The sequence below is a fragment of the Mirounga angustirostris genome, unplaced genomic scaffold (assembly GCF_029215605.1).
Source record: "Mirounga angustirostris isolate CCGP_5_RB_7025 unplaced genomic scaffold, mMirAng1.0.hap1 SCAF_13, whole genome shotgun sequence".
In the NCBI taxonomy this organism is placed as follows: domain Eukaryota; kingdom Metazoa; phylum Chordata; class Mammalia; order Carnivora; family Phocidae; genus Mirounga; species Mirounga angustirostris.
Window position 1 is genome coordinate 37,100,745 of NW_026991721.1, and position 13,523 is coordinate 37,114,267.

General features: G+C 49.1%; 1 protein-coding gene and 1 pseudogene across 1 annotated transcript; both read left to right on the plus strand.

The window, feature by feature from the left end:
• The first annotated feature begins 4,936 nt into the window (after positions 1 to 4,936).
• Positions 4,937 to 9,299, plus strand: DBX1 (developing brain homeobox 1). The gene is made up of 4 exons (XM_045892652.3): positions 4,937 to 5,306; positions 5,945 to 6,046; positions 7,996 to 8,198; positions 8,684 to 9,299. Exons 1-4 carry the CDS (start codon positions 4,940 to 4,942, stop codon positions 9,041 to 9,043), a joined length of 1,032 nt encoding a protein of 343 aa, XP_045748608.1. The 5' UTR covers positions 4,937 to 4,939; the 3' UTR covers positions 9,044 to 9,299.
• A 2,712-nt stretch (positions 9,300 to 12,011) lies between these two features.
• LOC123858020 (large ribosomal subunit protein uL30-like) lies at positions 12,012 to 13,192 on the plus strand (annotated as a pseudogene).
• Positions 13,193 to 13,523: the final 331 nt, after the last annotated feature.

Below are 13,523 nucleotides of genomic sequence, written 5' to 3' on the forward strand. Positions count from 1 at the left end.
GCGCTCCTTCCCTCCGCTCGGGGCGCGCCCTTGGCACCCAGAAATGCGGTCTTTCCAGTGGCCTGATGGGGCCCGCGGTGGGGCGACAAAGAGCTGAGCGTTTTTAAACTTTAGACGGTCAGATCTGAAAGGGCCTATGAAGAGCTCGCTAGGGCAATCCCTCGTTCCACACACAGGGACAGCGAGACCCAGGAGACAAGGACTGTCCCTAAAGACACCCAGTAAAGTGAAATGGATCCAAATGTGAGTTAAAAGGATATTTAACCCTGCAGTCTGAGGAGAGCTGGTCAATAAGGAAAAGCGAAGGCAATTTATTTTTAAGGCGCGAGAGGCAAACATTAGCTTTGAAAAGAAACAATACAAAATTGATTTCCCAGACAAAGCGGGGGGTGGTGATGGAGAGAGAAAGTACTCAAGGCCTGGCTCATCTAAATTTAATTTTGGTTATTTTGAATGGGCTGAAATCGCCTGTACCGACGCCTCACCGTGTTAATATCGTTGGGCCACAGCGTCCAAGCCCCGAGTTAAAGTAAATTCCCGCCAGGCGGGCACTGCGCGCCGAGCTGCTCTACAGAGATCCTCTTTCTTCGGGTTAAAAAAGAAGAAGAAGAAAAAGAAAACACAAAAAACCCACAAAAAAACACAACACACAGTTAACCACCTGTCAGGGCTGAGGATACAATGAGGCTCCTGGAAAAAGAGCTTTTCATGCATGCGTAATATATTTGTTCAGCTATTCACTTAATGAAGCTGATAAATGTGATGCAAGACAATAGTCAAGTTAATCTATTTAGTAAAATGTTTTGAGACTTTCAGGCTACGTTAAGGAGGGGAGCGTTCGGCGACATTTTCATTTAAATGCGCTCATCTCCCCTCTTAGGCTGCACAAGGGGGTTCAGGCAATCTATGTGAATATAATTTCTTATAAATGTGTCTTTAATGGGTTTAATTCACCCTTGCCAGCTGTTTTGGGGGCTATTTTGTAAGAGCAAAACAAACGTTTCAGGCTTGGAAAGCTAGTTAAAATTAGTTTCGGTCAGCGAGGCCAAGCTATATTTCCTGCAAACCATCTGCTTGATTGGCACAATAGAAGGATTTTCAAGGAAAAAAGGGGGGGGTGACTGTGAAAGGAATGAGGGGTGGGGGGAGACGCTAGAAAGGGCTGGGGAGGCCGGTAGTTCCTTGTGGCCTATTCTGAAGGTGAACCCCTTAGAGGTGTCTTAATAGAGCGGCTTGCCTGGAGGACTGGGGTAACTAGAAGGCTCTTTCAGCCTCTTTCAGCCCAAACCTCTTCGCCCTCCTCGTTTGCCTAGCCGGTCAGCTCCCTCTTTTTCCCCAGGACCAGAGAAGCCCCGCGGCCGGCCAAACTTGCAAGGCGAGCTCCAAGCGTTGGCAGCTCCTGCCCAGAGCGCCGCGGCCTGGGGGTTCAAACCCTTGCAAAGTGCTACCTTGGGGTCCCATCCTTCCCGAACTTAACGCTCCTTAACACTTCGGAAGGCCAGGAGTCTTAAGCCACTCTCTGCATCGTAGGCCCCAGGCCTCCCTCCGCGCGGCCTGCGCTTAGCGCGGTGCTGCCGGCTGCGGAGGGCCCCACGACTGGGAGAGGGCGGCGCGTGGGGCTGGGACCCGCCGGCTCTCCACTGGCGGGGAGGAAAGAAATCCCCAGAGCCCACCCTATGGTCCCAGGGAGGCTCGGGCCGCTTTGGCCTCGTAGGCCCCAGGAGTCCCGGCCGTCTAAGCTGCAGGGCTCCCCAGCGAGCAGTAGCGCCCGTGGCGCAGGCAAGGACCTTAACGCCAGCCAGGGCCTCCGATTCTCACTTTTCCACTCGCGTTTTTTCCCTTGAAACAGAAATAGACGACCGAGCTCTGGGAGAGAGGACGTGAGTGACTTCTTTGAAATACACTTGAAGATAACGACATTACCATGAATGGCAGGACGCACAAAACCCCATGGGCTCAGGTCAAACGGCATTAGTCACAGGTCTTAGCCGCAGCCGCCGCGCCGCGCAGCCCCCTAGGCTATCGCGGGGTTTGAAAAGACGCGTTCAAGGAGATCACTTAAAGTAAGATCCTTTCGTCCGATTTCTTGCTTCCTTAGGATTTATTCTGCCTTTTCACGGGCGGCCAGCCCTCGCCCCCACCCTCACTTTTCCTCTTTGCGCCTTAGGAATGCTTCAGGCGGCTCTGCAGACAGACCGCTGGAGGCAGGGTCCACGTGGATCGCAGCAAGGGGTTGCTTCCAAAATGTCAGGGCCCCTTTTTAAAAGCAGAGAAGTTAGCAGCAGTTAGTCTATAGTAAGGCAGAACGACCGAGATGTGTGTGTGTGTGTGTGTGTGTGTGTGCGCGCGCGCGGGCGTCTGCGTGCGCGCGCGCGGTGTTGGTGGTGGGGGGACGCATGGAGCGTGTCAGTAGGCAGGATAATAACTAAAAACTACACCCAGAGAAATGCCCTAGGAGGAGAAGAAGCCTAGGGAAGAGGATGGCGCTAGGAGGGCTCCAGACTCACTTTGCGTTCTTAGCGCTCCTCCCCTCCCTCCTGAAAAACCCTGCAAACAGAGGCGCTATTCCGGCCCTCCGGAAGACTGGGCAAGCGCTTCATTGATGGGTAATTCAACACCTGTAGTCATCGCTTTCCTCTAACTCGGGAACTGGCTACAGCTCCAGGAGGGGAGGAAAAGAAAGAGGGAGGGAGTGAGAGGAGAAAGGGGTGGGGGGGAGGAGGAGAATTGGATCTGAGAAGGGTTGGGAGGAGAGAATGCAAAAAGCAGAGCCGGTCTCCCAGCTTCCAGAAAGCAGTTGGGGACAAGGGTAGTGGGGAATTGATAGCGATGGAAAACTTTGTCTTGTGGCAAGCTTAAAGTGCAGGCGTTCAAACAGTTTAGACTTTGCTCCCCTATTTTACTGCAAAACTTCAAAAAGAGAAACTTGCCAAGTTCGTCACAGATGTCCCTCGACCGTTTCAGGGGACTCCAATTAACTCGAGTAATGCATTTCACATATTTAAATAGCCACTTATTTAAAAGTTGTTCCTTTCCTTAGAGGTTTTCGGCTGCCTGCCGCCCAGTGTGCCTCCGTAAGCGTCTTGGGCTCAGAAACTCCATACTTGCGTCATCTTCGAGCATTATAATTCGGCTCCAGAGCTCAGCCCTAAATAACTTTTTAATTTGAATCAAGGGAGAGCTTTAGCGGGCTCCGTTTCTGGTTTAATGTGATATAAATCGCAGATGCACTTTTATTGAATGGTTAAAGCAGCGACATGGAGATCATCAACACAAAACGCCCTGAACAAAACCATCGAGAGAAATAAAGCTGGTTAATAAGATTTTTGAGAAAGCTTTGTGTTAAAAAGCAAAAAGGAAAACCAGCTGAAGGTGACAGTTAGTTCATGGTTAATAGGATCAGGGCGGCCTGGCGGGGCTGCACACTTCTCTTTGGGGAGGTTCAGCCACACCAAAGAAATGAATGGGACATTTAACACATCTGTTATCTCGCCGAACAGAGAAACGGGAATCGAGGTTCAGCACCACCCCAGCCCCAACCCTGAGTAAAGGGAAGGACTGTCTCCATGAAGATTCTCATTTGAGGCCCCAGATTAAGCATAGACTCTCCTGACTGTGGGCCAGCATTCTTGGGAATGGCGTTCTTCGAGCTGTTTTCACACGCTTGTACACTGCAGTTAAGTAAGAGGCTGCAAAACTTTGGCCGAGTTCAGCGCCCAGCAATGGGTAGAACCCTCAACCTTCGCTGCTATGGTTTTAAAAGTCCAGGCTGTAAGTTACAAATGAAACTGCGTAAAGCTCCTTGAGGTTGGAAAGGGGCCAGTGTTCAGGTCGCCTGGCTTGAGGCTGCTTCCGGCAGGAGTAAGCCCTGTGCAAGTGGAATTCCGCCGCCTAGCCCTGGTGCGTTGCTGCTCTCTGATCCTCTACCAGGCGAGTGAGCTGCGGAGTGCTTCTTGGTGACACTTCTAGAGAAATGTCGCTGAAAATCGTTTTCCAAGTTGCTGGGAGTCTGCAGAAGGAGACGCATTTTATCATTCAGGTATCTACCAACTCTCTCAAACTCCATTAATTTCCCGACACGAAATAACTCAAGCCAAGACCTCTTCCTCCATCCTTATGGGCCCACAACTAATAACCCCAAAGCATCAATTCTAATCTCCCTGTGTTGTTAGAATGGCACCCCACAAACACTGATTTTACCCACCCCTCACATCTGCTTTATGCCTCAGCCGGAGTAGCGTGTAGGGCTAGAGACCCAAGAAGGGAGTATATTTTCGTGTTCACTGACTTGAAATTTTCCATTGCCCACCCCACAAGGGGGAGGGTTATTTTACTGATTGCCTGGAGATGGATTTCTATGAATATTTATTGATTTATTTTCCAGGCTCAGCAGGGGAGCTGCAAATAAATTTAGTGCGTTCTTTAAATAATTCCTTTTCTATGAGGCAAGATGTCATCTGAAACTTCTAAATAGGCATTTAATTAGCCCGGGTGTTGCTTCGGAACAAAAACTCCCGGCGAGAGCTTTGGGGGCGCACTGTATTGCAAAGAGGCGGTCGATATGCAGAATTGATGCGCGCCAGCCTTTGTTGCCAGCCCATTGTGCGGGCCATGCTTATGAAGACTAATCCAATCATAAATTGCACCCCTGCGCCAATCAGAGCGCCCAGAGCCTCCAGCGAATGAAGCTCGAGTGGAGAACTTTGTTGAACTTCATTGTCAGAGCTGTCACTTTTCAAAGCGCTTTAACGGGCGGGCCACTATAAAACCATCACCTCGACGGGAGGACCACGGAGGACTCGCAGACGCCCAAGTGGGATCGTTACTCGGAGACGTTTGCCCAAGAGAGAGGGCACTGCGGGGGCGGGAGGGGCGGGAAGCGAGGCATTTACCCTCCGGCCACTGGAAGAGGGGTTATTCCGCCCGCCCCGCGCCTAACATGATGTTCCCCGGCCTCCTCGCACCCCCCGCCGGGTACCCCAGCCTCCTGCGCCCCACGCCCACCTTAACGCTGCCCCAGTCCCTGCAGTCGGCATTTTCTGGCCACTCGAGCTTCCTGGTGGAGGATCTGATTCGCATCAGCCGGCCTCCCGCTTACCTGCCCCGCAGCTTACCCACGGCCAGCATGTCGCCCCCTAGGCAGGGGGCCCCCGCGACTCTCACAGACACCGGGACCTCAGACCTGGGCTCCCCGGGTCCGGGCAGCCGACCAGACGGTTCACCTCAGACGGCCGCCTCCCCTGCCAGCGAGCCCACGTTTCTGAAGTTTGGGGTGAACGCCATCCTCTCCTCTGCGCCCAGAACCGGTAAGTGAACGCAAAACGCTGAGGGCCCGTCCAGGTGCGAGTCCTTCTGGCTTCGGTTTCCTGTACGCAGCAGGCACCCACTCACACATCGGCGCACATACGTACGCAAGATCCCCGAGGCCTCTCGTAGCGCAATGCGAGACTTAGGTCCAGCCAATTCCCGGGAAGAAAAGCTCCAGGTTCGCCCCACCCTCATAATGAATTTGAGCACCTGCAGTCGGAGAGAGCGCACGCCCCTAGGCATCTGTGTTTCTGCCCTCGAACTTCCGGAAGCCAGTTTTTAAAACCCAAGATAATATATTTACTAGCTTAGCTAGTATTATGGACCTGCAATTCTTTGCTTTCCCGCCCCAATACTACCTATCTCGCTAGTTCCCAGGATGAGACTGGGGACAGGGGGCCGATTCTGAGATGGGGGGGGGGTTCAGGTGGGGGTGGGGAGGGTGGAAGGATACCCACAGATGGCACAATGTTAGGAAAAGATTTCTTTTACTCTGTCAAAACACTGAGGAAGATGCCTTTGAAGCCAGCGGAAGGGTTAATCATATCATGTATTCAATGTTCTGTACAATAATCAAGTACCTAATCAAATTCCCTGTCTCCCTCCTTCTTTTCCGTTCTCCTTTATTCTCTGCCAGAAACGTCCCCCGCCTTGCTCCAGAGCGTTCCTCCCAAGACCTTCGCCTTTCCCTACTTTGAAGGCTCCTTCCAGCCTTTCATCAGATCTTCTTATTTCCCAGGTAGGTCTCGTCCCCCTTCCAGGGGGCGGCGCCCCAGCCCCAGCCCGTCGCTCCCTGCTCCGAAGCCATATTTCTCCGTCCACCCCTCGGGGTTATGCTCTGGTTCAGAGGTTGCGAGGCGTACAACATTCACGAATCCGTCGCGCCAATTTGATGCCCTATTTAGCACAAGCAGTGACTGCTTGACACTTTGCACCAATTCCCTGCTCTACAAATTAGCAGGAATTGTCATGGTCCCAATTTGAGGCGGTTCCCTTCCCGGCGAGGAGCTGTTGGCATCCCTTCACGCCGCCGTTTTCCCACAGAGTCAGTGCACTTGGCCACGATTCCCCACAAAGGTTTCAGCACCATGACCAATTGGTCAGCTCCTCCGGGCAGCCACACACAGATCGGCCCTCGCCCCTCCACGCCGCCGAGAGACACCTACCAGCCGGGGCTAATTTCTCTTTAAGACTCATTCAGGGCTTCGGGCTTTTCACAAGACCACATGGGGTGCCCTCTTGTGTGGGATGCCTGGGGCCGCCCAGGGGGAGGGGGGACTAGATCCTCCCACAACCCCAAACTTCTATTTCCAACCTGATTTCCCAACCTCTTCTCAGACCCTTCCCCCATCGCCTTATCTTTTTAAACACCTTGAGCTTGTAGAATAAGAAGTCCGAGGGAAGCCCGTAATCAGGTCCCAGTCTAAAGGAGAAACACCTTACACAGTTTACAAGTTTTCATCCTGCAATCCCAGTGGTGACTCAAACTATAGCTCAAAAACTCTGCAACAGGTCAGGACTCAGGCGATAGAGGAGAGCCTATAAAGAGAAGGGAAACTGGGCATGGACGGTGGGGGATGGTCAAAACCACAACAACACTCCCAAATATCACCGAAAGAAACAAGCAATTGATTTTTAAAAGGGGGAGAGGGAATTCACTAACAGCACCCCACCACCATTCATGCTGCTGCTGCTAATGGAATTTGCTCCCTTTCTCCCTCATCTCAATGCTCTAACAAAAACAACCCGAGCTTTATAAATAGCTTTTCATGTCCATTTAATGAAAATGATTCCGGGAAGAGAAGCCTCTGCCATCAGTATTCTCCCAATGGTCTTGGCCTGCAGTTGTGTTTAGTTTGAAAGTGTAAATCTCTTTTGTCCCAGTAATATATGGCTTTCGCTGCTTGTCCTCAGTCTTTTTCTGTTAGTTCATTACTACACAATTACCATTCACGCTTCATTAGAGTCTCTGTTTCTTTTTGGGTTTTTTTTTTCCCTCCCTTAAAGCAAAACTCTCCCCTTTTTTATCATGCCAATACCCATTGGGGAGCGGTCAATGTGCTAATTAGCTGCCACTTTTCATGTATTCGGGCCGAATTCTTTACGTTTTGTGGGGGAGGGGAGGAAAGATTAATATGAAAAAGATGAATGCTGATTGGATTTTTCAAAAAAAAAAAAAAAAAATCCAAAGCGGATTTTCTTCTGTCAAATCAGTAAAGCACCTCATTTTCATCTAAAGAATGCAAAAGCCACCAAGGTGATAAAAGCTTAAGGGGGAAACCCAGTGGCCTCCGCTGTATATTTTATTTTTATTTTTGTAATTTATGTTTTTCTGTTGCTATTTTAGCCGATATACGCAGGTTTGTTCCCTTGAGACTGTTCCCCTGAGACCGTTGAATGGAAAAATGAAGCGGGCTATTGTGGGGGCTGTTTTCTGTGTTTCCGTGGTTTTACCTAATCCGGGTTTGCTTGGTTGAAAGGGAAAGTTATTTGGGCGGAAAGCGCCTTTCACTCTCGCAGGTTTGTAGGTTCCTGCCCTATTCTCCAAGAGGAGAAAAAGGGGAGCTTTAAAGAGATGAAGGGATCAGAGAGAAAAACCGAGGGAGGCCACTGGGGAGGGGCAGACGCTGCGGCCTCGGCGGGACGCCGCCCACTCACTGGTAACCCTCCACCCCTACCCCTCCGCAGCGTCCTCGAGCGTCGTGCCCATCCCGGGGACCTTCTCCTGGCCGCTTGCGGCCCGCGGCAAGCCTCGCCGGGGCATGCTGCGTCGAGCCGTGTTCTCCGACGTGCAGCGCAAGGCGCTGGAGAAGATGTTCCAGAAGCAGAAGTACATCAGCAAGCCGGACCGCAAGAAGCTGGCGGCCAAGTTGGGCTTGAAAGACTCACAAGTGAGGGCGGTCTCTCCACAGCCCCAGCCCCCACGCTTCACCCCTCCCCCACGCATCCTACAACTGGGAGGGTTCTCTGAAATCGGTTAGGTCCCATAGTACGGATGGGGAAAGTAGGGAATAGAGAGGGAATGCGTGCACCAGTCAGCTTCCTTGAGGCTCCTCGGGACCGCCCGCTTCTCTCCCAGTCCCTCCGCTCCCCGCGCGGCTCAGCACACCCCACCCGCCCCCGCGGCCATCCGGGTCAGAGATCAGAGGATGGGGCTAGAGGAGTGAGCTGCCGAGGAGGGGATGAGGGTAGGGTGAGTGCCTTGAGCCACCTGAACCCACTTCAGGGCGTGGGCAGCGGGCAAGGAGGAGGAGAAGGACAGAGCCTCCTACCCTCCCCTGTGGTCCTTCCGGCGCCCCTCCCTCCAGGCCCTTGCTGGGAAGGGCCTGCGCTAACCTCTGCTTGTCCCCCGCTCTCTCTCCCCCCCGCGGCCCAGGTGAAAATCTGGTTCCAGAACCGACGCATGAAGTGGCGGAACTCCAAGGAGCGCGAGCTCCTGTCTAGCGGTGGCTGCCGAGAGCAGACCCTTCCCACCAAACTCAATCCGCACCCGGACCTCAGCGACGTGGGCCAGAAGGGCCCGGGGGACGACGAGGAGGAAGACGAGGGCGCGGGCAGCCCCCGCCACCGCCTAGTCTATCACGCGTCCCCTGACCCTCGGCACCTGCGGGACCCGCGACTGGAAGGACCGCTGCCCGCCTCGCCCGCGCACTCGAGCAGCCCCGGCAAGCCTTCGGACTTCTCCGACTCTGAGGAGGATGAGGAGGGCGAAGAGGAGGAGATCACCGTGTCTTAGAAGCCCTCGCCTCGGCCTGGGTACTGTTTAGAAGTGCTTTGAAATTGAAGAGGCGGGATTCCGTCGGCCTGTCCGCTAAGTTTCTGCTGCCCAGACGCTGCCACTCCCCTTTGCAGAACGATCACCTCGTCAAGGACACCCCAGCCCCTTCCATTGCCCAAAACGGCCTTTCCCTCCCCCACACCACCTCCCAACAGCTCTTTCCACGTTAAGTGAAACTTAGGTTTTGGTCCCAGCCTTAACTTTTCTACCGGAGCTCCTATCTTGCTTATTGCAAGCTATTTAAAACACAGTGGGGGGGTTTACACCTACAGCCTGGATTTAGCTGTGAGCCAGGCTCTGCAGGTCTTTAGCAGTGACAACTCAATAAGGGAGGAAACTCTTTAATGGCAAAGGAAACGGAGTTAGGAGTCACAACATCCTAAGTATGTAACTCCAAGACCTTGGACTTCCTAGATGCCTCCACCTCCCTATCTTAGGTTGGAGGGTCTTCTACACAGTGACTCTGGTAACCCAGTCTTTCCATAGCAGCTCCCTCAGAAACCTCAAGTATTTTTTTTAAAAATGTACACACACACACACACCCCTGCCTTCTGGTCTAAGGCACAACATAAATATTGAGTCTTCTGTCATAATCTCAGTGCTCTCTGGGCAAAAAGTGAGTTGTTGAGGGAAAAGTCTATCTCTATTTCTGTATGCATGTTTTAAAGCTTTTTCCTTATAATTTCTGTATCCATAGTATATGCACCAAGCACTCTACCTTGTGCCCTTTTATTATTTCTGGGGAGATTTCACTGACCTGCAAGGTTCTTGAGCACTGGGCATGAGGTGAGCAGAGAGAGAACCCTCAAGCCTCTTTGATTTTGATTTTGTTTTTTACTGAACTTTGCTGTCTTTGCACAGCTTTTATGAACTGTACACTATTTTGTACACATGTGTTGTATGGATATTTTATACCAATGTTATTGTGAATGTCTATAAAGGACTGATTAGACTTTCTTCTCTCTCTCTCTCTCTTTTTTTTTGCAATGGCTTTTAAACTTTAAAAAGGTAGCTGTTTAATTGCATAACTTATAAAGAAATACTTATTTTGTATTTTTACCTTGTACAGATTTTTATATATGTATATATGTACCAAATGAACAAATACCAAATAAAAAGTAGAATGGACACAGTGGTCAAGTGATCTCATTAATTCACAGAGTGTCAGAGCTGAAAGGGATGGAGTTTCTAGTCCAAGTGCTACTGGAATTTATAGAAAGTAAGCTGATATTCAAGAGGGGATGGCACATGTCTAAAGCCACCCAACTGCTTAGTGGCCACACTAGAACTAGAACCCATCTCCGATTCTTGGGCCAGTGCCTTTTCTGCTTACCTGTCCCATAAATAACCATATCTGCTATGGTGACAAGTAGCTCCAGTAAAGTGGTACCAACAAGTTGAGTCTGCAGTAATCCTTCTCCTCTTCTCTAAGAACTGAAATGATGGACTAAAAGAAATCAGTGAAAGGCAGTTTAAGCGGTTCAAGCTTATAATGCTTTTCCTTTCCCTCCCTGAAGGCTTATATAATTCCTAGTCCCCAGGGAAGCCCAAAGTTGCTCTTGACTTTTGTGTATAAACTGATTTTCTTAGGAATGTCATCTGCAGCTGACTTGGGAGCCCAGATACAGACTCTGGGGTGCCCAAGTGAAACTAAATTTCTTTAAAGACTAGCTTTCAACAGAAAAAATTCATTTAACCAGCAACTTAGGAGCAAAGAACATCAGGTAGAACCCTGGTTAGGGTTTCTGTGTGCTTTAAGAGACTGCTCTCTTAGCCACAGAGACCCACATTTCTTTATTAACCTAACCCATGCCCCGACAGCCAGGGGGGGAAAAAGTTGCTAAGCTTAAATTTCAGTAGTTTATATCGTATTTGAAATTTGAATTTTTCTATTCTCTGTGTAATTCTCTTTCCAAAGAACACAAGGCCTCTCTCCAGATAAGGTTCTGATATTCTCCCCTGCTGGGCCTGTTCCTGACACTGGTGGTCACTATTTTCATTATTGTTAGACATGATCCTGGGAACTTGAAAAAAAAATTCTCACTGTCATAATTATCTTAATCCAGGAAACCCTCCACATTTCCCTCTCAACACATATGAAAGTACCTAGCATGGCGTTCTGTATGTCGTAGGCACACAATCTTTTAGACAAGAAACTCTTTGCTCTGAGTGATTCAGGCAGTTTTCTCCTTTCCTCTGCTGTTGCCTGGACATTCAGAGATGAGATCCTGAGCAGAAATGGCCCACTTTTCCCTCCCTGCTAGCTCAAGCCCACATTTCTTATTTACAGTCAAGAACTATTTTCAGGCATGGGGATGGATTAGTGTCTACATTTGGAGTCAAAGTCCTTCAGAGGCACGCTCATGTTCATTGCAGCACTATTCACAATAGCCGAGAGGTAGTCCCATTCACATCATTCACATTATTCACAATAGCTTCTGCAACCCAAATGTCTATCGATGGATGAATGAGTAAAGAAAATGTGGCATATACACACAATGGATTATTATTCAGCTTTACGGAAAGAAATCTTGTCACATGCTTAACATGAATGAGCCTTGAGGACATTATGCTACGTGAAATAAGCTAACAATAAGAAGACAAATATTATATGATTCCACTTATATTAGGTATCTAACACAGTCAAATTAATAGAAACAGAAAGTAGAATTGTGGCTGCCAAGGCCTGGGGTGAGGGGGAAATGGAGTTGTGCAATGGGCACAAAGTTTCAGTTTTACAAGATGAAAAAGTCCTAAAGATTTGTCATGCAACAATGTGAATACGGCTAACATTACTGAATGGCAAATGATTGAGATGAAAATTTTTACATGTGTTTTTTTAATCTCAATTAAAAAATATTTTTTAATTTAGGTAAATTGGAAAAATAAGAGTTAAAAATTCAGCAATGATCAAAATTACGACCAAATGAATAAAGTTTGTGGTAAGCAGTATTATCATAATACAATGTAGAATTCAAAGCAAGAAGCATTATATGATATAAATAAAGTTTTTCTAAATTAAGAAAAGTTAATGGGGCGCCTGGCTGGTTCAGTCAGTAGAACATGCAACTCTTGATCACCGGGTCATGAGTTCAAGTCCTACGCTGGGGTTAGAGTTTACATGAGAAAAAAAGAGAGAGAGGGGTGCCTGGATAGCTCATTTGTTAAGCGTCTGCCTTCGGCTCAGGTCATGGTCCCAGGGTCCTGGGATCGAGCCCTACATCGGGCTCCCTATTCCGCGGGAAGCCTGCTTCTCCCCCTCCCACTCCCCCTGCTCGTGTTCCCTCTCTCGCTCTCTCTCTGTGTCAAATAAATAAAAAAATCTTAAAAAAAGAGAGAGAGAGAGAGAGACCTTTCTCTTTCCCAGCTAGCATCAGGGAGGATGCAGAAGAGCAGAAAAAGAAGGTTCCTGCTGTGTCAGAAACCCTTAAAAAAAAAGCCAAGAAATTTCGCAGAGTTGAAGATCAAGCATCTGAGAAAGAAGTTTGCCCCAAAGATGCTTCGAAAGGCAAGGAGGGAGCTTATCTATGAAAAGCTAAGCATTCCCAAAAGGAATATAGGCAGATGCTCAGAACTGAGATTCGAATGGGTAGGATGGCAAGAAAAAGCTGGCAACTTCTAGGTACCTGCAGAACCCAAATTGGCATTTGTCATCAGGATCAGAGCCGAAAGGTTTGAAAGGTGTTGTAGCTTCTTCACCTTTGCCAGATCATCAGTGGCCCCTTTGTTAGGCTCACCAAGGCTTCAGTTAACATGCTAAGGATTGTGAAGCCAGAGAGAGCATGAGGGGACCCAGACCGGAAGTCAGTGAATGAACTGATCCACAGGCGTGGTTACGGCCAAAATCAACAAGAAGCGAACTATCCTGACAGAGAACATATTGATTGCTCGATCTCTTGGTAAACATGGCATCATCTGCATGGAGCATCTGATTCACGAGATCTATACTGTTGGAAAACATGTCAAAGAAGCAAACAACTTCTTATGGCCATCAGATGATCTTCTCCACCAGGGGGAGTGAAGAAAAACATCGCCCATTTTGCAGATGGCGGAGATGCTGGCCACAGGGAAGACCAGATCAATAGGCTTATCAGAAGGATGAGCTAAGGTATCCACCATGATTATTTTTTGTAATCTGGTCAGTTAACAAACAACTACTTTCAAATTGGGGGGAAAAAAAAGAAAAGAAAAGAAAGAGAAAAGAAAAAGAGGAGAAAAAAAAAAAAGAAGAAAACCCAGAAAAGGAAAAAACTGCTCTGCAGATTTTTTAAAAAAGTATACGCTACTCCCCAATACTCACAAAGCTTTACATCTTGAGAACCACACATACCACATTGTAGCTCATTTTCGTGTCCTTTTTAGCTGAGTATCACAAGCGTGAGGACCATGTCCATTTTGCATAGTTTCCCTGGTGGCATGCATAGTAGCTAATCCATAG